Genomic DNA, 27,671 nt, shown 5'->3' on the forward strand with positions numbered 1-27,671 from the left:
GACAGTAATACCTATTTCTTGGTTGGACCAGGCTCTAAAATTCCTCTGAAATGTAAAAGATGCATGGTGACTTTGGTAGACCTTTACTGTAAGATCAGTTGGGGACATTGGTCAGTTACTTCCCCTGATACTGAAGATGGTGCTTTGGTCAATTAGGTCCTTTGCATTTCTGGTTTACATCATCTATGTTCAACTGATACTCATGACATTTTGAAAAGTGCTTGTCATGCCTCAGTGAAAAAGTGAGTTACCTATATTATAAACATTTCCATTGAAAAGGATGGTCAAATTGATCAGTCACAGTGTGAATGTGGCATTTAAATTTGTTCAAATGACTGTATATGATTGTATAATAGGTTGCCCAGAATTATGTGTTTTTATGTTTTCTAGACTGTGATCATTAAATAAAATTTCTTGTATCATGTATTTTGCATCTTGGAATTTCAATGCTCTTTTGTTTGCAAAGTGTTGTAAATAATATAACAATATAACTGTCATTTTATCTTCCTGTCTACAGTATGTTATATATATATATATATATATATATATATATATATATATATATATAGATAGATATATATAGATATATGTGTGTGTGTTTGTGTGTGTGATACAAGCCAGTGATTAATTTAAATTATTGAGATTGACATGGATGATTTGTAAGTGCATTCTTGTATTGTTTTGTACCAAAACACCTGCCATTACTTCGATATTGAAATTTACACCAGGTATAATTAATTATTACTATTATTATTGTTGTTGTTATTGTTCTGGTGGTTTTATTATTCTTTCATTAGTAGCAGTAGTAGTAATAATAATGGTAATATTGTTGTTTCTGTTGCAGTGCTTCTGTTATCTTTTCAGTAGGGATGATAATGATAATAATAATAATAATAATAAATATTATTATTATTATTATTATTATTATTATTATTGTTATTATTATCACAAATAATCCCAGTATTTTGGTCATAAGTACATGTGTTAATGTTTTTGCTATTCTTCTTATTTATTATTGTTATTATTACTATTATTATTATTATTATTATTATTATTATTTTTATTATTATTATTTATGGTCATGGTGATAGTTGCTGTTAGAATGCAAATGCCATATTTTAAAAAAATTATCATTAAAACAAAGAAACCTACGATGATAGGTTACATTTTCATAGTTGTCTTCAGTAAAATGTTGCTTGCAAATGTAGCAAAACTTGCTTGGTGGTGACAACTTTTTAAATCTTGCTCTGTCATGCCGTGTAGCATGTATCCACCTGTTCTGATGTTCTTAATTTAGAGGGCAGATATTCCCACCCTTCTATGAGCAGTTTGGCACAAACACGTTGTTTCAGGCATGAATTAATACTTTTTGCAATTCAAATATCAGATGCTTACTGCACAACAATAGAACCGTGATTGAGATGAAATTAAAAGCGTTCTGGACAAGGGACATACTTGCATGCAGCACCATTTAAAAATATTGATTGGGAAGACAATCGACAAGTGTTCCTCATTATTATTACATAATTAATGTCAAATTTTTGGTGTCAAGAGATCAGATCTTATTGACTGTCTTCATCATCCAGCTGGCATATATTCATTTTATTGCAGTTATTTTGAAGTAGCCATAATAAGATGTATAATTTTACAGACTTTCTTCTCTCAGACTAAAAACTTGCATGTGCTTTAGGTCTTTGTCTTTTTGTTGTTCCAGGACTTCCGAGAGAAAAACAGTGATCTGATGAGACCTGATATCGTGGGTAACCTGAAGAGCAGTGGTCTGGCCTTTGTTAGGGAGTTGATGGGTATGTAACAAGTTACACTGTAATCATATAAATAAGTTGTATTCATTTTTCTTATTATTTAGACCCGATGCACCCTCCATGTTGTAACATGTGACTGTTTGAACCAGGACCTGCAGCGGTACAGTGCTTAGCATACCAGACTCCTGATCAAAAGGTTGCAGGTTTGAATCCTACCATCTGATAGCCTGGTTCAGCTTGCATTGTGTGTCCTTAGGCAAGGAATTTTACTCTGATTGGCACAGTATTGAATAACCTTCCTGCTTGTTATGCTGTGTCATAAAATATGAAACCAATTATTATTTTATTGTAATTGACATGCCTGACTTACCGTTTACTCTTTTGACTTAAGTTGTAGTCACTGGCATCACCTGTTCATGTTTGTGATGGTTATGGTGCTGTAAAGTGACAGTTCTGACTGGCATCATCTGTACATGTAAGTGATAGTTTTGGAGTTATAAAATAATAATTTTTACTGGCATCACCTGTGCATATGTGTGATAGTCATGGATTTGTAAATTTAAACTTTTAATGGAGATCACCTGTTTGTGTATGTGATTTGTTATTGAGCTAGAAAGAGGCATTTTTTTTACTGACATCACCTGTACATGTGTGTGCTAGTTATGGTACTATAAAGTGACATTTTAATAGCAGTAGTATATTACCCGAGTGCTAAATATAGGTAACCAATGAGGGTAGTACTATGCACCATTCAGTGATCACATGTTTTGCTTTGTACATAAAGTTTATAGCTTTCAATGCAATACAATTAAATTAAACAGATATCTTCTTATGGTGGTATGACCTACAAATGGAATGCTGAATATTAATAATTTGCCAGTGTCTTTCAGGAATTTCAAATAAAAAATGGTGCATTTTATCAGCATGCTTAACGTTTCTTAAACTAGATAACACTGTCTATTAATGGGCCCAGTGGAGCAACTCATGTAGAATGTGGGAGGAGTCTGATCAGGACTTCATTGGACCCCAGACATGGGGTTATTTGATTTGTGACTTTTTAAACATTGGGTACCAGGCACTGGATCACTGGGCTCAGGGTACTGAGCTCTTGATACTGGATGGTGATCACTGGGTCCCATGTGATATTCACCAAGTTTTTGTCACCAGAAACTGGGTACTGATCATAGGGTATGGTGTATAGTGCTGACCATCTGTTCTTGTTCTTGGGTCACCTAAAATGGATTTCATGGCACCAAGTGCTGATCAGCATATGCCAGTTGTCAAACATTGGTTTTCAGACTTTATACCAAGTTTTGACAATCTGACTTGAGGAGTGGGTTAGCTCAGTAACCACTGTTTCTCTGTTGCCATTCATTTCATTATGAGAAATGAGTGTATAGTTTGGAGAACCTGTCTGAGGGAAGGGATTGGGCTGATATCCCTCCCTTTTTGGTGTTCTCATTCAAAACCTACAGCACTTTGGGACTCCCACCACCTAGTGGATGGACAAACTGGGCAAACCTTAAATCTTCATTGCCTCCTATGGCATTTTTAATGAGGGAAGGGGAGGAGGACTACCACTTGCCACATCTGGCCTCAAGAATCACCACTCTCTTGTTTCTCCTCCTCTGAGCAGAGACAGGATGATTAAGCCCAGTTAGGAAGTCCTCTTCTCCCGTGAGAGAAACTAGATGAAATAGTCCTGCCTCTCCCAAGGAGAGTGAAGGCGTTATGCCCTTGGTTTTTGTGGACACAGATGAGTTTCTGAATGAACCTATTACACTGGTCCTTCTCATCTGTTTTTTTCACCCCCTCCCTCATCCCACTCAATGTATCAGGTGACAGAGGAGGAAAATGTGTCGATTTCTGATAAGGTGGTAAATGAGGTTTACCACTTTCTTCTCTCATACCTGTTTCACAAACCTTTGTAATCATTGGAGGCAAGGATCCTCTGCAGTTTGAGCAGGCTTTCCATGGTGGAACCTGCAGTTTATTCCTCACGGAGTTGTTGTTGTAAGGTTTAATGTAATTTTTCAGTACAAGAGAGGCAATACATGGTGGCCAGTATAAATGGTGGAGGAAGAACCTGGGAAAACCCTGGATAGAACTGCTGACCCATGGGAAGCTACAGACAAGCTTTCTCACGTACCCACACTGGCTGAGCCAGAGACTTGAAGCCCACACAGACAGAGGTGAGATGGTAGTGATCCATAACAGCGAGCGCTTTTTACCACTTGGCCACTCGGGGCCCCTCCCTCACTTTGTGATGGTGAGGCAAGCTGACTCTGAAATTTTCTATTGGCTACGATGAAGCCAGACAGTAGAAGGGGTTGTCTGTTCTCTCTTCTGTGCTTTGGTCCCTAGTCTCAACCAGTAGCTACAAGGTCCATTTGCCCACTTAACCTCTCAAGACTCCCACTTTATATTTGGGTTGCTCCCAGATGGGGATTTTAGCAGGAACCTGGGTAGATCTTCTCATCAAGAACCTTGAGGCATTCATAGGTACTGTAGGCATGGATGCTGGTTACCATTAGAGGCCATTTTCAAGACATTTCACTTATATTGGGATATACCCTAGGGGACATCAAGGGTTTTGTTAGGTCACAGCAAAAGCCTTTTGTGAGCCACCCATGTTGATGAAGATTTAGTACAGAGGATGATGAACATAAGAAGTTGAGGATTTATTCCTGGATTTTTTTAGTTTCAAAGAGATGGGGAAAGTTTGTTTTCCCTATTGATCTTTCCTCTTAAAACAGGTCCCTTCTGGAAGAGTGGTTAATGATATAGAATGACGAATGCAATCAAGCCAAACAACTGGGCAGTCTCCATGGATCTCTAAGATATTGTTTGACGTCTCATTTCCCATCCCACAGGAAATTCCAGTATTCCTGTCTGGGAAAGGAAATTTTTACACTTCTGGCTTTTTCTTTTGGACTAGTCTGGGACAGGAAATCTTTAAACTTCTAGCTTTTCCTTTGGACTAGTTTCTGCTGCCAGAGCCTTCATGAGGGGGATAGGTTTAATAGCTGCTTATTTTAAGGTCCTTGGTTTTTTGTCTTCCCAACCTCCAGTATGTCTATGACTGGTTAATGCATAATGCTCAAAGACATGCCCTTCTAAGGGATCTCTTTTGGAAGATTGTAACTCAACTATGCCTAATCCCCAGTCGTTAGGAGTCAGAAATTTTCCCTTTTCAGAATTTCATTTACATGGGGATGAATTTTCTCGCTTGTTGAGGAGCAACTTCTATTCCTTCTGACAGAATCTCACAAATATTTTCTTTTTTTGCAGGACCAAATGAGAAGACATTGCTCATCTCTACCTAATAATGTGCAGCCCTCCAGTTCTTGCTTCTAGCAATTGACTTCTGCATAAAGATCCCCTTGCCATTGCAGTATGTGAGGAAGCTTGCTGGTAGCTTCTCATGGGTGGGTGGTTCTTCCTAGGGTTTTCCTGGGTTCTTCCTCCACCATTAATACTGGCTGCCATGTATAGCCTATTGTGAGCTGAAAAATGGTGTTAAACCCTACAACAACTACAACAGAATCCCATATAATCAAGTCACATCATCATCAGAATTTGTGGAAACATCAGGATAAGTTTCTGACTGATTCACACTCAGGAACCTCACTTCTTTTACACTGATGCCTCAAATTAAAGCTGTGGTGGCTCACCTAGTGCTCCAGGAAGTAGTTCTATAGGGCCTGTGGTCTCAGCAAGAAGTTTCCCTTCCCATCAGTAGCCTTGAAATGAAGGCTGTTTTTCTAGGTTGCTATATGTTCTTCTAGGAGGAATTTGTTCCAACGGTAAAGATCAGTAATGAGTTTGTCATATATAGTGTACGACAGACACAAAGGGGACACCCATGTGCCTTCTTTCTGCTAGAATATTTAGAATCTCCCCTATTGGACAGCTTCAGAGTTCACTTTTTTAGTCTGCTAGATTCAGGGGAAAAAGAATATTCTGGCAGACAGCTTGTCCAGACGGGCAAGTAGTCCTCACAGAATGGTCTCTGCATCAGTCAGTAATAGAGAATCTTTTTATCTGTTGGGAAGGCCATTGGTAGACTTGTTTATAATGAAAGTGAACAATAAGTCTCCAGTGCCAGACCAGAGGGCACAAGCGGTGGATGCCATCAGTCTGAAATGCCTTCCAACCTTTCAGAATAATCCCTCAGGTTCTTCACCTGATCAGGACTTCCAATTCATGGCTCCTCTATGGGCCGAGTGATCAAGGCTCAGCGATCTCCTTCACCTGTTAGTTGACAATCCCTGAGGAGGGATGTACTGTCCTAGCACAGTGGGTCCACATTGCTCAGCAATTCTCAAATCCTTTTCCTTCATGCCCGGTTCATATTAAATGATCTCTCCATTGCCAAGACCAGTTTTCAATCAAGGTTACCAAATGCATCACTCAGGTCAAAGGTTTATGATACCAAGTGGAGAGTTTTCTATAATTGGTGCAGTAGGAAGTGTATTGATCCTATCTGTTCCCCTTTGCAGATTTCTTTTCTCATAAAAGAAAAATTGTTGCTCAGTATCCACGATTAAGGGCTACAGAGCAGCCCTCGCCAATACACTTTGTGGGCATCACTTTAGGTTCAGACCCACATATTTCAGAAATAATCAGGTATTTTGAGATCCAGAGTCTCTCACGCATTAATGTCAAGATGGAACCTTTTGCATGTTCCTTAGTTGCCATCTAAACATCCTTATAAACCTTTGAGGAAAATTTCCGTTAAGAACCTTACTGTTAAAACAGCCTACCTCCTGTCCATAGCAGGAAGAGTGGACTTCAACTTTGTCAGTGGGGAAGGTTTGTTTACATTTTAATGTCAGCTCTCTTCTTTGCCAACCCTGGTTTCTGGCTGAGAATCGGCTATGTTTGGTAGCTCCTGTTCTTGTTGAAATCCCTAGTTTCATCATATCTGTGCTGGGTATGATAAAGACTCCTCTATCCAGATAGAATTTTACAGTTCTATCATCCTAAAAAGAAGATAGGGTTGCAATTTCTTTTTTTTTATCTCTTTAAAGATACTTCTAATATTTCAAAAACATCATCTCAGATGAATTGTTCCGACTTATAAGAGTTTATCAGTCTCTCACATGGAGAGATCTCTTCCAAGAAAATCAAAGCACATGAGGGCAGTTCATATGCTGCATCTTAGGCCTTTTTTGAATCCTTGCTATTCATATGATGTTATGGAAGCTGTCATCTGGTATTCTCACTCCATTTTCTTGTCATTTTACCATTGATTAATGGTACACCAAAGTGAGATTGCTTATGTTGTGGGTCTAGTTTTATCACCCCAATAAGTTGTCAGGCTATTCACCAGTCACCAGTAGAATATCCTTCTGACAACTACAGTAATTTCATTAGATAGCTTATCCTTTCAGTAGGACCAGCAAATTTAGCAATGCAGTAGTAGCATGTAGTGTATTTTAAAATGTAGTTTTTGTGGGGTATAAAACTAATTTAAATGTTATAATGCTTACCTGAGATTACTACACAGTTCCCTTGTCCCTCCTTGCTCAGATGTCCAACAGTTTCATTCCTCTTTACATATACTATGAAGCCTCCCCACCCATCCCCACAAATGTGAGTATCCTGTCATTAGTTTTGCTCAAGCTTAAATTGGCAAACATCTGTGATACAGGAGGAAATCTGTTGGGGGTAAGGGAAGGTAAATCTAAGTTACTTCCCCTGTATCTTCATGGTATATGGACAGAAAGACATTTTTTTGCCATTCAGGGAAGGCAGGACTCAGAGGTAGCAGAGGTTATTTCCATAATGTGATGTGATCAGTTAAGAATTCTTGGAGAATCATAATTTACCAAACGTTTGTTTTGATCCGTTTGTTTCTGAGTAATTTTAACTCATCTGGACATGTTAGAAGCCTCTCCCCGCCCCCCCCTTCCCCCCCTCCTCCCGCGACTCGGAACAAAATACTGCAGTTATATATTTTTTACATTCACTTCTCTTTTTCATTCTCCATTTGTTTTGCTACATGGTTGATTCAAATTCAAATAAATTGTGGATATATACAGAACATGATGAAGTTCATCTAAGTATATTGGACGACTTTAATAGTTCTATTCTGGTTATATAATACAGAATTTTCAATGAATATATATATATATATATATATATATATATATATATATATATATCAGAACACAAGGTCAGCTATGTAAGAATAAAATGGTATGTAATAAAAAGTTTTTTCATCAATTTCAGGAGTGGACCCAGTGGCTGTGCTGAGATGGGCCATACTTAAGACTCTTCTCAAAGCTGTATTTGCATTCATCAAGGCTGGAGAGAGATACAGGAGCCGTGGTGGTAATTGAATTTGATAGCTCATCTCTATAACAAAATTAGTTGGTAATAACATAACAAGGGTTTCAAGGAACATTATATTTGGCCTGCTACCAGCACAGTGATGTGTATTTAGCAAATTCTGAAAAACTGAAATGCTTTAACATTGTTGCCAATAGGGGTCTGACATTTTTGAGGAAGACATTATCATTAGAAAAGCTATACCTTAGTTTGCTATTTGCTGGAAAACTAGATGTGCCAACTTATGATTTCACTGTAAAGCTTTCTGAAATTACCCATAATCTGAAATGATACCTAAATTAAAAATTTACAGAACAATAGCCAAAAATGTGACAGTTGCAGTCAAATATGGATATTGACTTATATAGGTTGGTCTGAATCTGGGAGTTAGACTTAATGGAGTTGGTTATCAGACCAGACTAAATTTACATTTGACCACTCTGATAGCCTAGTGGTTGAAGCATCAGCCTCAGGTGTGGGAGGTTGCAGGTCAAACCACGGCAGAGTCATACCAAAGACTTATAATAATGGTTCTAGCAGCTGCCTCGCTTGGTGCTCAGCATTAAGAGTTTATTGTTAAGACTGGTTGGCCTGGTGTCAGGATAATGTGACTGGGTGGGGCATCATGCTGCAGACATGTAGCATGATGTCTCACCCAGTCACATTATCAATATCAATCCGCAAACAGACACACATTCAATCAACCTCTTAAAAGTCCAGAAACTTGGTACACAAGTATAGGAAACAATATTCATATGCTTATCCATGCTTAGGAAAGAAAACCGGTAATAATTGCATTTATTGTAATAAATGGTTTTTTAATTTTAGTATTGCTCATGGTGGGTGAAATAATTGCTGCAAGCACATGAATAAAAAAAACCAAAGAAAGTGGTCTAGCAAGAAGTAGTTAACATCCATGACATTTGAAATTTAGCAGTGGTCATTTTGGTTAAAGTGTATCTTACAAACTTTTTAATTGAACACATCGTTGCCTTTGCTGCATCAGACCACACTTCTAAAAACGTTTCAAACACCTGTTTTCCTGGTCACAATTTTAGTTCATATTTCACTACATTCAACTGAAAATTATATAACTTTAGGAAAACATATCAACTATCTTACTAAGAGTCTTTTGAGGTTAGATGTGTTGGATTCCTTGTCAACAGGGACAAATCTGAAGTCACTTCTCAACAAGGCATTCATTTGGGTATGGAATTCAGTACCCTCTTGAACTCTTTGTACATGCATTAAGCATCACCTTGATGGTGACTCCATTCAGTCAGAGAGTTGCATCTCAGCCTGAGCCTTTTTGTTCCTTCTTGGCTTTATCAGTGCAGCAGTGGACCTAAATGTCCTAGACTGTTTAGGAGACAACTTTAAAAAATCCTGCTTTTACAGTAACAGCACCAGAGCAGCTCAGTGGATCAATCCAAGTTTCAGATAGCTTTCAATCCCATTGCATCAGATGGGAGGACATTGTCTGGTTTATACAGCAGGCAGTTCACTGTACTAGCTGACAGAATAACTATCTGCACAGGTGCCAGCTTATCAGCTTGGATTGTCCATCACATACCCTCTTCGCTATAATGGACTGGGAAACGGTCTTCCAGGTTACAACACCTAGTGATGAAGGTCATCATGAATGCCTTGCCTTGCATTCATGGCAGATATTATATGGAAAAGGTGTTCTCATTGTATCTGTTCAGTTTGATTTGTCAGCTACATAGGAGACAAGGGAGAACCTTTTCCTTAGACCTCTGCCTCGTAATTCCAGACCTGTCAACTCTTATGATTTTGCATATATCTTTTATGGAATTGCCCTTAAAATACTGAGTTATGGAATAAAAGCACAAGTTACGGAAGTAAGATTGTTTGTAGTAAAGTCCAGATACTGGCGTGTCCATGTTTGATTTGGATCCATATTTCATATTAGATGCAGGGGAATTGGTCAGGGAACCAGAGTAACTTTATTGGAATACCTGATATACTTTAAACTGTGCATATTTTTTTTTTATATAAAACATCTGCATGATCAAGCTTTTGCTTTAAAAATGGCATCCAACAAGCTACATGCCAGGATGAAAGGGACAATAAACCTTAAAAAGTTGTAATAGTACAGAAGAATAAAAGAGAATATTCAGATTCTTTGGGAAAAAGTCAGGAACAGCAAAAATTACATGAGGTGACCATAATGTGTTGACTTGAGTATGTTACATGACAGGAAAGGTCATCACCACAGCCCATCTGAAATTAATATTTTTTTTATGGATTATGTCAAGTTGAGAGATATCAACAAGCCATTTAGGTCCATAGGTTTGAAATTGCTGTTGGTGAAACTGTACTGCGGGTAATTAAGGTTCAAGTAAACTTGACAAACTTATGAGTTGAAAAAATTGTTTGCTGTCGCTGCATCTGTCTTGAATCACACTTCTGGACTTTTAACTGCATGTTTTCCAGCATGACAATAGCAGTACATGATATTTTGTTACACCATACTTAAAATGGGTCCAAAATTATGGGGAAAAAAATCTACCTTACTGAGAAGGCTTCATTAGGGTTTAAAGGTCTGAGTTTGGGATTATCTGAGGTTGTGCCGTATTTTGACAAATCTATTTGCAAGTGTGACACATCCTAGTGAACTGATGGAATTAGCTGTTTCATACCAAATGGTCCATTCACCCCTCAGTCTTCAGTTGGAGCTGCACCCTTACTTTTTTGTAACAATGGAATGACAAGCTCCTGATCATTGTCTCTCCTTTACCAGATCTAAAGGCTTGAGGCATCAATGCATTTAGCTTGGACAAGAACAGTCCTGTAACATATGCCTTCCAATCAACATCACTGATCCAAAGAATCTCTCAGAAAGTGAGGGAATTGGAGTACCACTGATCCAGAGCACTCCTGTCAAGTTTGAAAAGTCATGAATCAACAGTCTTTTGAATCCAACAGTGGAGATTTAAAAGAAAAATCTTGATGCCACACCTGCTGCAATCATGAATGCAGGTTTTCAACCCAATTTTGGATTTTCTGAATCTGCACACATAGCTCGTATCAAGCCAGTCCTCAGAAAGAGACACTTCTCAGGGCAAGTGGTGGACGGTATCATTCTAGCTTGATGGCCCACTACTCTGAAAGTTTTGTGATGCGAATTGGAAGAATGGTTTTGATAAAATGTCATTAGCTAGTAAATATACAATACATCTCTTTTTAATGATTCTGTTACATCTGTGTATTTCTTTGTTGGGTTTTGTTTTACTCTGCATGGTGTTAGGTTGCTTAGAAACCATTTGCTTTCCACATGCTCTGATAAAATTTCGATTTCACTGAGTTCATTTTAGTGTACATTGACATTTAGGACCAAACATATCTTTCAGGTTTTACTGAGTGAATATTTATTGAAATTTAGGAAGGAAATATTTTAGATGAGAAGTATGATATTATTTTAAGGAGTTTCTGTTGTGAGGTTTTCATTTTATGAAATTTCACTGTATATGATGAAGCAGAATGTTTAACTTGTTCCAGTAAAACATATATCCCCACCAGGGATGGCACTTCAAGAAAACTTCTGTACAAGGTTGTGTTTCAAGCTATTTCGATTCTGACAGCGGAATGTTGGTTAGGAAAATCACCTCTGTTGTGGGTTGTGTTAACAAAATGAGAAATCACTGGTGGGGTTGTAAAAAAATAATTATATATATATTTAAAATCACATCTAACCAGCTCCTAGTGGTCTAATGTGAATAAAACAATGGGTCAGAAAATGATGACAGTACGCATTAGTGCATGTAATTTGTACCAACTCATGCACTTTTAAAGCAGTGATATGCGTTCCGCAAATTATGTCAACGTTGGGGATATAAAACGTGCTTTGCGCAGTATACAATTTTTATTAAAATTTTAACTTTAAAAGTGCATTTCGCAACATAATTCGTGCTGCCAGTAATGGTCTTGCAGCACTTGATGTGTAATCCAGATAGCTGGATACTTCGGTTCGACATGAATAGCTGTTAAACTCAATTTGATTGGTTCATTATCTCTGGAACAAGCATTTTATGGTAGTTTTAAACTTATTTTCATCATGGAAGTTTTACAAATGCGTGTTTCAAGTAAGGGCCACACAGCAAACCAAAATGGCTGAATCACAACAGGGTTTGTCTTCAGACGATGTTTTCAGTTGGCAAATACTGGTTGGTGATAGCTATGAGGACAACGAATTTCATGTATATCAGTCTGTTGGACATTGGGAAAATGTCACTGGAAATACCAGTGTGTGATTTTGAGCCCAGAATTGATGTTGAGTGTGAGTCTGATGTACGTGTTGGATGGACAATATGCCAGTCATATTTATTCAAGATACCCATGTCTGAACAAGCAGACTATGGGAATGTTGGACTTAAAACCCTAATACAGCATTATTGAAGAGAAAACATCTGGCACAAGAGGCAGCAAAGCACTGATTTAAGGAAATGAATCATTGGCAGAGTTCATGTTAGTGAAAAGTCGGAAATGCTTAATCATGCATGGGCAGCAAAAGGAAAAGACTTGCCAGCCTTGCTTCAGCTAACTGCTCAGTGGGAAAATGTGTTGATCAGTTAGCTGTGCTGATATTTACAATGACAGAATTTATAAGAGTACATCAAAAGAACATTCTGCAATAGCTGGTCGGCAAGATCAAAGGTTTTGACTGGCAGCTGGGTGGGAAAATCTACTGATATTTACAGTGCTTGAATTCAGAGGCAGAAAGACCCAGAGGTGTACATGTAGTCATTTATAAGAGTACAGCAAATAAACAACTTTTGCTTTCATTATTATGTTCATTTCCGAGTGTAGCGGAATAAGCAGTGCACATGACCTCGGAATCATGACATGTTGAGACTTAGACTTGAATGATTATTTTGGGGTTCAACGGCAAACTGACGAAGAATGTAATGAGATTTACAGGAGTGCTAAATTTGCTAGGACTGATAGTTTGGATGGGACAGTAGCCAAGTGTAAGAAAGTGTGTGATGCCTATCTTAGTGCTTTGAATAAGACCTTCCTTGGATTGACAGAATTTAGACTCACTCTTATGGACAAACAAGAGCTATGTCAGTGTTAAAAAGAATGTAGAAATTAAACTTAATGGCAACCAATAGTTTTTATAATTTGCATAGTTTTCTGGGAGGGGACTGTAACTTTTGCTGCTGGGAATCCTATTTTTACCAAAATTGGAGACCTAGACTCTGTTTTAAAATCCTAGCGAGACCTCTGGAAAACGTTTCTTTTTGGAACAGAGATATCCAAGAGAGAATACTCATGGGGCCATACCTGTGAGATGTTGAAAATTGCACAACCATAAAGAACAGTAACTTGTTCAAGCTTGTTATGCATATGCGTTTCAGACAGCAGGCAATGAAAGGAGTTCTCAGCACAGAATAATATTCATACACAGAGGAGGAGGATCATATTAAATTCAGAAACAATTAACAGATTAATGCTCATAGGGAACATCAGAGAATCCCCATACAACATAATTACATGTGTAGATCTCTAGTTGGCAGAACCACCATGGCAACAAAAGAATAATGAGACAAACTTTCATATCATGCAGATGTATTACCAAATGAAGTACATGCTCTCTATGTGCAAGAATTAAATGACATTAAACATAAGAGATTGACTGATATGTGTAAACTCAAAGCAAGATGGATAAAATCTGTCCTGTTTGTGTTCGGTTCTTCCTATTTATATTTTGATCATGCTGATATTTTCTGCAGACCATTTGGCACTTAGTTCCAAGCCATCATTTGGTATTTGTATTACAAATTGGATTACTGTTATCCAGTACACAAAAGTTTGAAGCAGTGTCATTAACTAATGATGAAATTGATGACAAAATACTTGATGTCATTCTGATGTATGGATTCTTTACTACACTATTAATCTGTTCATCCTGATTCTTTTTTTTACCATCTCCTTTAGTTTTACTGGTACCAGTACTTTTAAATTGTAACTTCTATTTTCTTGCAATCTAAATATTTGTAATCATGTATTATTGTCAGAAGGTAAAATGTACTTGGTTTTGTTGTAAAATCTAAAACTATTATTTAGCAAGAGACTAAAGTAAAAAGTGGGTCAACTTCATGTGTGCAGAAATTATTACCATATTACAGTGTTGTTAGAAACAAAAGAATATTTGTACAAGATGTATTTTGCAAAATTGTAGAACCAGCACTCATATTGTCACCACATATTCCATTTAAATAATATCATTATTTCTGCATATTCCTATCAGTATTTTCCCAGTGATATTAATTTTCTGATCTGATGTTGTTCATTTCTTGTGCAATTTTTACACATCAAGAATTTGCACAGTATCATTAAAAAATCTGTAATCTGCACCAAATTGAGTTGTTTGAGAAAAAATTCATTTTTTAACCCAAAAATCACTGAAGCTATGAATTCTGGCATTAAAGTCTCACATTAGCCATGATAGTAATTTAGGATGCAACTATACTAATTTCACCTTTGGTATATTCAAATCTTGAATGTGATGGAGGAACATGGCTCCAAAATAAACACATCAGTTTTAGAACCTGTTCATTGACTATGAATCAAGTATATAATCCAAGTCCAACTGAATTGTTAGAAAATTTTTAATTCTTTTGACAACATGATTAGCTGTCAAATATGGAGAAACCCTATGGTCTTTCTTCCATACCAACCAAGACCCCACCACAACCACGTGACCATGCCCAATGACATCACAATAATAATCGCTATACAACTAGAGATGATATCTCTTTGAGTATTTTGATTTCATTAGAGCCTTAACAGAGTGGAACAGTAAGAAAGAGTGACAGATATTTAAGTGTTAGGGAGATATTTAACAATGGCTATTCCTCCCACCACCATTCCCTCACTGGAGATCACACATACACAAAACGTGGAGTAAATCCTGAAATCCTGGCAACATCACTGCAGGGGAGATAACTTGACTATTTGATTTATTAGTCTGTGGATATCCCATGGTATTTCTGCTACATGAACATTATCTTACAGTGTGTCCAGTCAGCATGGTTGAAAAAGGCTTACAACCATTGAGAGTTGTTGGAGGACTCACTACAGATATGAAAGAACGAGAACCATACTATAAATCAGTGAATATAAAATAGAGTATATATGGGTTTGACTGTCCTTGATTGGTTGATAATGAAAGTAAGATTTTAGTAAAAAGAATCTTTTGAGAGCTTGTCCTACTTGTAACTGAAAAAAGTGAGGGACATTGTTTTATTAACATAATTTCCATCCCTTTACAGACCCAAGTTTGGAAGACTCATTACTGAAAGCAGCAGCCGACACTTTGGTGCAGTATTGAAAGCACACATTTCAAATTTGTGTAGGTCCAGAAAATGGTGCGGCTGTTATGGTTTTCTTTTCACAAAAGCTGTTGTCATAGATGTGTCTATACTGATAAAAACATGATCGTGAGCACTCAAAATTTTAAGTTATTAAATTTTAATATCATGGTGTTTGCACAGGTTTACAGTGGGAATTGAGTTAGTACAGCGAGTCCTGAATTCGTGAGTTTTATGCAGAAACATGGAATCCAAGCAGAATACATCCAGAAATGTAGAGGTTTTCAGTCTTGGATTTAGTCTCCCCATTGCATTTCACATTGATATGGGGGCCCCGAGTGGCTGAGTGGTCTAAAGCGCTGACCGTTCTGGATCACTGCCATCTCACCTCTGTCTGCGTGGGTTCGAGTTCAAGGCTCTGCTAGCGTGGGTACATGGGAAAGCCTGCCAGTAGCTTCTCGTGGGTCAGTGGTTCTTCCCTGGGTTTTCCAGGGTTCTTCCTCCACCAGTTATACTGGCTGCCATGTATAGCCTATCTTGTGCTGAAAAATGGCGTTAAACCCTAGAACAACAACAACAACAAAAATCACATTGATATGCATATTCACAGACAGTATAGTAGTAGAAAAAGTAAGTGACAATTTTAGATACATATCATAAACAAGACAAACAGTATGTGGGGGGGACAAGATCATAAGAACAGGCTGGAATGGAGAAGTATAATAAAAAGTGAGTAGAAGTGTGCCTTTTTTTATGTGTGCAACATTATTTTCTCAGCTTCATTAAGAAATTACATCAAAGGGAAGACAATAAAGAGTGTACAGTTAACTAAACCAATGTGAATTTAGCTACTTAAAAGATGTATCAAATTGATTTTAACTTTCTGTTATATCTGTTCTGGTCTGTTTCTTTCCATTCTGGTGATTATATCCACTGAATCGGTATGGTTGGAAAAGAATTTGGTAAATTTGGCAGATTATGATTACCAGTATACACTGTTCTTCTGCCTGAGAGATGTGAATAATTTTATTTATTGGTTTGTTGATTCTGGTTGTTGCTCAATTCAAATATATCATTGAAAAACATTGATGCATTTTCATACTTTGTTACAAATATTTATTACAGAAAAACATTGATGCATTTTCATACTTTGTTACAAATATTTATTACAGATGCATATCTCCAGATATCGGTGAATATAGCTTGAATAAGTTATAAGAGTTATAGTTGGAACAATGGACATTGTTAGAGAAGCTTTAAGTGAGCTAAAATATAAACTTTTCGGCAGTGTGATGCAGGATTGCTTAATACTTCTCCATCTCATATGCTCACCATGAAAAATCCATTTGTACCAACTGGTGACTTTTTGGTAACTGTCAGAAACGCATAATTGACGATATTCAAAGGTCTACAAAAATTGCTTGAGTCAAAATTTATATACTCATACAGCTGTGGTAAAAATAATGGACTAGTACCTTTGCAGCTGTTGCCACAGTGGATTAGTTGTTGATTTAGTTTGGTCTGTTTTTTTGTTTTTTTTTAAAACAATATATTAGGTGGAGAAAGAACCCCAAAAGACCACCAACCCAAATTGGTTGATTTGTGACAAAAACTCTGTGAGATGTGCAAGTGATGTAAAATCAAGCACCTTAGTACACTCGGGCACATGGAGCCTCTGTTGATTTGATGTTTATCTCCAACAGCCGAAGTCATTTAGATATGAGATCTTGAGTTTCGGTAGATCATTATGGCCTTTACACCATTTTCAGATGAAGACTATATATGGCAGCCAGTTTTACTGCTGAAGAAAATCCAAGTACTTTTGAGACACCAAACACCACTTATGTAGAACCACTGACCTTCCTCAAGAACTGACAACATTCTCACTTAAACATTGGAGGCAAGTAATCACATGACAAGCATCTTGTACCACTTGGCCATGGAAGCCCGTCAGATCTGTATCACAAGACAAGCATCTTATACCACTCTGCCATGAATGCCCCTCAGACCATAGGTATAAGTCTCATATGAAAGACTAGAAGTGGGAGATACAAGCTATGACACCTGGATTGAAAGTGCAGAATGTTACTGCTAGGCCATCAGTGATGATGATGATGCTGTTGACAATACAGTTAACTGCAATGGCATTGATTTGACGAGTACTCTGGGAAAAATGATTCCTTGACTTTCATCCATTTTTAAAAACTAATGATATAAAAATGTTTGACTTGCTACATTTCTTTTGTTTTTTTTTTATACTTTATATTAGTCTTGCAACAAGCCTAAAAATAAGACATTGGTAACTGAAATATATGTTCCTACAAGAAATGAGATAGTGTAAAAGTAGGCAGAAATAATGCAACATCACTTCCACAGGCATTCATGTTTTTTTCTTCTGACAAATCATGTATTATAATTTTACCAAAACATTTATTGAAAAAAAAATAATAACAAGGAATTGTAGCATCTGACCACATTTAAAGCAATACAAGACTTAACTATTATTCTAATCAAAAGCAACATGCCTGAGAACAAAGAAAAATAGCAAAACATGGTGATCACTTTAGTAAACACACAGATTAGTATGGATACAAATTCATGATGTCTGTATTAGAATAGAAATCCCTATTATAAAATCTGTATTCATGGACGTTAAATTAGTAGTTATTAAGGGACTGATCAATTACATCTACAAATAATAAGCCACCATGAAAATTTGTGATTTCACAGTATCAGGTACAAACATGGTTGACAGACAAACAAACGAAAGGACCAAAGATTGATTATGATAAATGAATACAAATAAAAATGTGCAGTAGATTATAGGATTGATAAGAATTCAGTAGATTACCCCCAGCCAGCTGTCATTTAAATCGCTTCTGTCTCCAACCCAATATTAAAATCGCTTCTACTGCCCACTAACCCATAGCCAGAAATTATGTTTAAAAATATGCTTCTATAGGGGGCAGTGTTTTTCAATTAAAACATATCTAAAGGTGGATCATAATTTGTTTAAATTGCTTCTGTTTTGGGTTGGTTGAATTTGAAAGTGCCTTCCCCCCCGGAGGCTATATGTTTTACTGGAACAGCCCTTAGGGTTATTCATGCAAGATCAAATATTGTATGCATCCATATGTTGCTTGTGGGACAGCTCAGCATTTAGACCATAATACTTGACTTTTGAAGAATACGTGGAAAGATTTTTTTTCCTGCAGTAATACTGGCCATATCTCAAGTGGTAAAAAATGTCATAATGTAATATTTTAATGACTAGCTAATCTACATTTTAAAATGTATTGATTTTTGTAATAATGTAATATTTTAGTGACAGGATAATCTACATGTTAAAATATATTAATTTTGGTATGACAGGATGAAATATACCTATGATTTACACAGGAAAATTTTCTTTTTTTTAATTATTATCCATGCTCTTGATTTAAAGCTTAAAAAATTAAGCTCACCTTTCAACTTACAGTGTAATAAGAGGCTTTTATGACAAGATGTATTTTTCAATTTTATGCAATAGGGATATCTTGTGTACTTTATGTTAACATTAATTTGTATTTGCCCCTTATTTACATATAAGAGGAAAACTGAAGATAGCGCTCAACCAGAATTACCCATCTTTTTGAAATTCCAGTGGAATAATCATAAGGAGACGGGTCCTTTCAAGAAATAGGTATCGCAGTGCATGCATCGTGCTTGCATAGTATTGCCAAATTATCTCTTTGCATATATCATGTGCAGTGCATGCATGCCACTCTACCTATCTACCATTTGGACCATGCCATAATCATTCCATTGGATCTGTAATAACACACTGAGGAAATTTGAATGTGCTTAATTGAGCTGATGAAGTCATTGATAGTAATTCTAACTGAGCATTTTGACCAAGTTAATCGTAGATGATAATCTTCTGTGCTATTTTAATTGTTTGTTTTTAAACAAACGTGTAAACAAGAGCAAAGAATTATTAAAAGAAGTAAGTTTATGTCATGTTTTGTGATGTGGTTATCTGTAGCAGTGTTGAGCTGTATTTTGGAAAAAGATTGTGGCTGCTGCTTGTGATTAGCAGGTGGTCATGCATGCTAGTTCATTTATATAGTAAAATTTATCTGTGCACATTGATTTTGGTTGTATATGATGGGATTGTTCATACAGAGGGCACTAATTTTTCTCTATTTATAAAAAATGAACATATTTCATTCATAAGCACAAAATATGAAAAGGTTATTTTGTCTTTGTTTTTCATCATTGGAATTTTTCTTCTGAAGGGCCAGATCTAAACCGACGTCGGCGGCATTCTCAGCTAACAGGGGACTACTTGACCATTCCAGATTTACTGAGCAGTGATACTTTCCTCAGGTTTGTCAGATGTCTAGCCCATTTCATGTACACCTTGCACATTGAGAACTATGCATGGAAATCCTCAACTAAGAATTTTGAAGTCCAAGTAATATCTATGGAGAGGATACACAGTTTTACTTATGTCCATCCATCCTGTCACTTGCCCTTGCATCCTTTATATCATAATTTACATTTCCACTGGCATTAAGGTGTCAGTTTGACTTGGAATTTCTTCTAGCAATTTTACTTTCACTAACTTTTGATAGAGTTAATACATTGAAATCATATATGTTGTGAGACTTTACAAGACCAAGGTCTGAATTTTCACACTTTCTGACAAGGTTTTATAGAGCTATGGCCCATATTTGACTTAGCTATTTGCCCTTAAATGTCTGCTCAGTACCTTTGAAGCACTCGGTGGATTGAAACAAAACTTTTAAGAAGCTTTATATGAAGACTTGTAGGCCAGGATTTGTTTTTACTGTTTCTCCATTGAATACATTTCCAGATTACATGATTGTTTTGAAATAAACTCTGCAAGCTCTCAAATCCAGCCCCGTGGTTAGATGAAAAATATTTTTTGTTTTTCTTATCAGACATCAGGTGGACAAGGGAAGAATCTTCTTCCAAATTACCTCTCATTTCAATACTAGGTGGCTACCTTTTATATAAGATGTTTACCTGTTTAAACATTCACTGCGATGTGAGTCAAATTGCATCAATGACCTCTTGATATGGATCAAGATCATCATTATTTCTACCCATTAATTAAAATGTTTGGTACATTATTGGGAATTTAAGGTTTTATAAATCAGTGGTAACCATACTTTTGATTTTGTTGGAATATTTATTCATTTTTCATTTGCTTTTTTGCAGTTGGTGGACTCTTCTCACCTTGTAAGCCATACATAAGGTTTGCATCTAAGATGCGCGATTGTGAAAATTCCTCCCAAATTTAAGATTTCCTGTGAAATTTTTCCTTCTATGCGGGCGAAATCACGCAAAAAAAAAAGAATTGTGCACATTTTTTTGTGAAGAATATGCTATTATTGTTAATTTTCTTTACTTTAAAATCCCCAGTCATCACTCTGCAGATATGTCATACTTGTGTAATTATAAAACATCATATATTTCTGTGCTTCAGGTACTCAATTAGGATTGGTTACTAAGAAAGGTCATGGGATCATGTTTGATACAGAGGTTAGCACAGGACAATGTGTTAAATGGCAAATACATTACAAACTCAGACACTTTTTCAGTATTTTAGCAATAACACAATAACGGAGTGCAGATGTTTATGTCAATAGGTATGGCAACAGCAGACACTTCCATAGGCTAATCCCATATCAGACGATGCTGTATGTGATGTGCCTAAACATGAAAAAGATTACTGCTGCATAACAGTAGCATAAGAGTGCTTTCTGTATTTGCTATTTATAGCAACCATGTATGACCCATTTCCAAAAGTACAGGTTTCTTCAAATGTGAACTTTGCCTCTCAGATTCATTATATTGATAAGATAGTTGATTAGCAGACCAGTCTATACTTTTAAAGAAAATGGTGCCACAATTTAAGCGAAACTCTTTATGGTTGTGGATGTTATATAGAAAATTTTAGAGCAGATCTTTTAAAATTTCAAAACATGTCAGATTAGAAAAAGGACAAATCAACACTGCTAACAAACTTTAGAAGAAGATTACAAGAGTAAATTAATACAACTCACTAAGCACATGATCATGCTCATTGCAAAATACCAGTTCTCAATCATTCAATGAAAGTTGCACATGTAGACTAGTTAAAGTAAGTGTTGAATAATTTTTCAGTATATTTTGTGTTTGTAATCTGGTTCAAATCCATATGGATTTTGCCCTTTTTGATAAGAATTTTTACCACCTGCAGAACCAGGTTAGTAACAAAAATAGATGTATCTTTTTCATACATGCTGTTATTCTGGCATGTAATATGTAGATTACACTTTTTACACCCATGTTATGCTTTTTTTGCCACTTATAATAACAATTATTTTGTTGATACCTTTTGAGGGGTGAGGTGGGGCTGGCATATATGTGCATAATGGCTGTAAGCAAGACATCTGAATCAACCATTCATGCTATATCAGTTGCCTATTACTTGGCATAGGAGAAACATTGCTTCTCTAAAATATGGCTTGCTGCTGGATTTTGTTGACTTACTGTGTATTGGATGTTGGCAGCATGTGAGTGGGAAGAAACACAAATATTCGTTAAGGGCTTCGATAGATTAATTTCATGACACTGTTTTTTAAGATTGGCCAGAGGAGTGAAACAGTTTGCAGTCCATGGTTTGATTCTTTAATGTTAGTGTGTAGATAAGATACTGTTATAGGAAAACACAAGACTTTGGATTGCAATTTTAAGTATATTACTATAATATACAGAAGACCACCACTACAGTTTTCCTAGTGATTAGAGTGCCACCTTGGATGTGGGAGTTCGCAGGTTCGAACCTCAGCCGAGTCATACGAAGACTTATAAAATTGGTACTAGCAGCTGCTTTGTGTGGCACTCAGCAATTAAGAGGTTAGTTTTAGGACTGGTTGGCTTGATGTCAGGATAATGCGACTGGGTGGGACATCATGCTGCATGTCTGCAGCATGATACCCTAGTGCAAGATATCACTATAAACTGTCACACTGCAGACATTGTAGTGATATGACTGAAAATTGTTAAAGCTTAAAAATCCACAACACACACACCCACACACACACACACAGAAGACATGATATGCGTTTAATGTACTTATTATACTTGCTATTGCTGTTTTTGAATCCATTAAAGTTAATTTTTTAACACCATACTGGAAGCCCCCCCCCCCTTAACACTACATTGGTCCTCCTTTTTTCAGATTCATTGGTGACGAGTACCCACATTCATCTAATCCTAGCTGCAACCCTGATACATGGTATCATTGATACTTGCAGTTTTTATGTTTTACTTGGAGCCATTGGTTGAATTTCTCAGTATTTTTAACAAATTTGATCACTGATTTTGTTGTCACTTTTGGTTTGTTATTTCTCCCTGTCAGATGTAGAATGCAATGAAATGTGCAAGCAGTTTAAAGCCAGGAAGGACGGTCATGACACATGCATTACTTGCACAAAATTAATGTCATCATTACATTGCAGAGTTCATAGTTCATGTTGAGAGAGAACATGGTCCATGCTGCTGTGGACATGTTTGAAAGGCAGAACAATAGGTGAAGGTGAAGTTATCAGATAGTGATATTCTGAGTCTGCTTCTAAAACTGCCTTTGCAGCTAGTTTAGTAGAGGATCCTACACTGGCATCTACCCCATCTAAAAATATTTGAGCACTGTCATCACCAGTGACACATGACATCTAGCCAGCTAGAGATGGATAATAGGGTGGCATTGGATGTATCCATGCCACACCTTGAGTCAAATACAGAACTTGTTTTGGAGACAGCTTTGCATGTATTGGGTTTAGGGGACTTTCTATCCCTGTATTTGTTGCATCTTTCTAGTAGAGGCTTGGAATAGACAGGACAGTTTTCTTCCAATATTTGGCAGTAAAGGTTTATACAAGTCCACCCTGCATTTTTCCCAAGCATGGCGCTTTAGTGCCTGTTGCCCGTAAGACTGGGTATCTGTGGTATTATCCTGACCTCACTGACATTTTTTATCAGCCACTGACTCTGCCTGCTACTGTTTTGATTGCCTGCCAGCCAGCCAGCTAGGCTATTCATTCATACTGTTTTGATTGCCAGCCAGCCAGCCAGGCTATTCATTCTTACTGTTTTGATTGCCAGCCAGGCTATTTTTTCTTACTGTTTTGATTGCCAGCCAGGCTATTTATTCTTACTGTTTTGATTGCCTGCCAGCCAGCCAGCTATTTATTCATACTGAATAATGACCTGAGATCAGTTTCGTTAACAGACTGTTCCATATACTAGCAGAGGTTATACACAGATCACTATAATGACTGGTAGAAACAATCCATCCATTTGGCAGTCCAGTCATCAGTTAATTAACTATACAGCAACCATCGAGCCAGCATTATATCCAGCCATTTAGCCCAGTGACACATTCCTTGTCTAGTTGCCTGATGGCCAATCCAACCAGATACTGCTGTCTTACCTGGTGCAGAAATGCTGTTTTACCCAGGGATGATGGCATGACTTTCACACCACTGGATATGTTTGTTATACACAGAAATGCAAGTGATAAAGGAAATTTACTAGATCTTGTCACCATCTGTGTGCTGTCTGCAAGCCAGGCTTATAAGGTCAGAACCCTGTAGATGTTGTGCACTAGGATAAATATTCCACCTTTCATTTCCTTCTGACGTCAGTGAAAAGAAATGTAATCTATGATCTTTGAGTCAAAATGCAAGTTGAGGCAAAATCTACTATTAATGCCAGTTACCAATTTCTCTACCCTAGTATTGATCTCACTCACATTTGGAAATATACAGTGTGGATGTTCTGAGCTTATAATAAGAACAGTGTGGTGGTAAACATGTCAAACCCATAGATCCATAATGTCAGTTGCCATGTTTTGATCTGACTGCTAAGCTGGTGTGTAATATGGTGACCATGTCCGTTGTCCTTGACTTGGCATCATTTGCAAATTTTTGTTTGGTCCAAAATATTGGCAAGGAGCATGTGTGGGAGTCTACAGCTTGTATTTACAGGATGATTAATAGAGCAGTGCATCATTGAATAGCCAATGCCCTTATGGCTTGCAACCTTGATTTAGTATGACAAGAAGCCTTTCTCTGCTTGTTGTTACTTAAGCCACATCATTCTTTGGCCCCACACTCATTACCTTTTGGTTAATTACTGCAGTTTGTTGGCTTTATAAAGGATATTCAGAAGCAGGTAGTACAAGAACTACCCTCTTCAGTTTTCTTTACCACCACCCCGCTTTCACCCCACTTCAATCTCTGCCATAACTGAGATTTAATTGTAGGCAAAAGGACAGAAGGCTCAATCCAGCTCGACAGCAGCATTCTTGACAACAATCCAACTTCAGATAGCAACAGACTCCCCAGTCTTGGAGGCTGTATAATAAAGGGGACAGGAAACCCAAGTTTCTTGTTTACTATCTCCCGTCAGTTCCCATTGACTTGTCACCCCAGTTGTCTTCCGAAAATGTACCTGTTGGTGCCAGACGTGATCCAGGTAGTCAGAGAAGTTTTGGAGTACATTTTCTTCCCATTCCATAATGGGGTTTGTGACTGATCCCAGGAAGGTGGAAATTGTATTGAAGGAGATTAGTTCTTTACTGTCCAGGCAGGAAGTAGAGAGTATTTGTAAAACAAACTCTCAAAACTTTTATTGAAAGCTTTTTCTGGTGCCAAAAGTAAATGGCAAAACTCAGACTGCTGGTAGATCTCAGCCTGTTCAACAAATACATAACTGTGCTAAAAGTAAGATAGAAACGTCATGGTTGGCAGAGTTCCATCAAAAGCTTGTACAGGCATCATGTTATAGGTTATAAAGGCCATGACATGAACCTATCAGTCTTGACCTGAATACATTCAGATCACTTCAGCCATTCTTTTGTACTTGTGACCCAAATATACATGTCCATGCGACACCTTTTCTCAGGAATTAGACACATGTTTATGTTTATTGTAGACCTACTGTTTTTACACAGACTTGCTGCATTTTATACCCAACAGCTTAAAAAATATACTTAGCATTGCTGGTTTGGTCATCTGACAAGTTTAATATTACCAAATGATGGGGGAAAGGGATGAAAATGTGTAATGATCTAAATGTTTTTGGTTGGAGATAAGTTTTAATGCATCCATTTATATGCATCCTTTCAATCCAAATAACAAATACTGCAAAACTGTACTCAAATGTCAAGCGAATATTACTTATCAGTTTAAATACTAATGTATTAAACTTTGGCCCAGTTATTCTTGTAAGCAGTTGATGTGAATAAAATTAAAACATTTTGTTACCCCCAAAAATGGACCAAATGTGTATTGATACAGAGCTTGGCAATTAGGCCAAAAATGTGAAATTACTGAAATTATGTCCATAATCAACCAAACAGCAAAACTAAGCTTAAAGTCACATAAACCAACTTTAAATAAAAAGCAATAATAAATTGAAATATAAATGTACACTGCAGAGATGAAAAGGTGGGGCCAGATAGTATTATGCTGATGGGGCAAAAAGGTTTATTTTTATGTCCATATTGTAGAACTAGTTAATTTTTCCTGGACATCTATCATATCATCATCGTTTACAATTCAACCGAAATCCATAGTGTAATGCAAACTTAGCTGTGAAATGGTTATCTCTGAAGATACAGTTGTATTTACTGTATAATAAATAGCCTCCACTTGTATACATGTTTGATTTTAACATTCTCTTAGTGGAATTTCTTTTTATTCATACTTTTTTCCACTTTGTTTAATTTGTATTGTATTGTGCATAAGCTGAACACGTCATGTCCTTCAATAATGCCTGGTATACTACCTGTAATTAATAAGCCAAGTGTTTGCCAAGGCTGTAAAATCTCTAATTGCATTGATTGCTATTAATAAATGGCTTCATATTTTTAATGGCAGGTACTCTTTATTAGTAGAACTTCTTTAACTAATCAGAACTGGATGTTGAAGAGGTTTTGGCTTCAAAAGTTGTAAATCTCAATATTTCCCGATTATTTTAAACTGTTCATATTTATTCAAGGTCATCACAAATATTGTCACTGTATTCAACTGACTATTTGCAGCAAAGCTCATTTGACTTTCAGTGTATTACTTTTCTGAAGCTTTAAGTTCGTACATGTTAATTATGACCAGATTCAACAATAATAGATTTTAAGAAAATAAGAGAAGCACACTAATATCAGGTTAATAACCCAGTTAATTATATAAATTCTTGTTAAATAAAAAATGAATTGATAGGCAGCAATTTACCCGTTATCCTGAATAAAGAGCAGATTGAAATTTTTATTCTAATTTTTTTCAGTTAATGATAATATATATAATTTCTCACACTCATTTTTGCATATAATAAACACATTTTAGTAGAATGAAAGATGCATTTTTATGATAAAAAAGCCCATAGTGTAATATAGCTTTTATAAACTTATTGTAGCTTTGTATTGCTGTGATTATAGTATATGCACTTGCATTGAAGATTAATGGGGAGAGTACAGATTTTATATGGTTTGTTTTCTATGCCATTAGAAGACAATTTTATGCAGAAATATTGCAACCTTATTGTGTGTTCAAGTCCATATTACAGGTTCAAATTCATTTTATCAGAAACAACAAAAACATTTTTGTTTAGAACTTTTCTTTCGAAACAAAATAACAGAAGCTTAACACCTTCCTGACTGGCCATTGTTGTCTAATGCTCACTCATTGATGTCTTTTGAGCCTGTGCAGTACATGATGTTATCCCAGTTTAAGTAGCTTCATTAAACAGAAGCCCTTTGTTTTCATAACAATTCCCATGACATGTTTGAATTCTGATTTAATTTAATTGTTACTCTCTGTGCTACTGGGAATCGGGGTATGGTAGGATTTAGCTTTAAAAATTGTGACTTTTAGAAAATAAAATATTAATAATTTTAGACATGAATCCGGTCCCATTACAACTTGCTGCATTTAAATGCTTGGTCCACAATCAGGAAAATCAAAGTATGATATACGGGTTGCTTTGTATACTGTTAGAAACCAGCTTTAGATGATAATATGAGAACTTACCATCAGATGTGTTTCTCAGTTCAAATTTGTTCTTCACAAACATCTTTTTAGTATTAAGATGTTTTCATTCAAAAGTTAATGTGCATTTTGAAACATTGAAATGTGACATAGAACACGAGTTGGTAGAAACTGTCCTGACTGAATCTACAGTA

The 27,671-nt window shown here is 36.5% G+C and overlaps 1 protein-coding gene across 1 annotated transcript in view; it reads left to right on the forward strand.

Moving 5' to 3' along the window:
* LOC149801912 (unconventional myosin-IXb-like) overlaps positions 1-27,671 on the forward strand; it is a 333,412-nt gene that overhangs the window by 120,708 nt on the left and 185,033 nt on the right. Inside the window, exons 15-17 of the mRNA XM_089956299.1 lie at positions 1,715-1,805; positions 8,001-8,102; positions 19,714-19,804. Coding sequence (XP_089812425.1) covers positions 1,715-1,805; positions 8,001-8,102; positions 19,714-19,804 — 284 coding nt within the window. The remainder of the gene's footprint in view (positions 1-1,714; positions 1,806-8,000; positions 8,103-19,713; positions 19,805-27,671) is intronic.

Source organism: Sinohyriopsis cumingii, chromosome 4 (genome assembly GCF_028554795.1).
Source record: "Sinohyriopsis cumingii isolate HCF-2022 chromosome 4, ASM2855479v2, whole genome shotgun sequence".
In the NCBI taxonomy this organism is placed as follows: Eukaryota; Metazoa; Mollusca; class Bivalvia; order Unionida; family Unionidae; genus Sinohyriopsis; species Sinohyriopsis cumingii.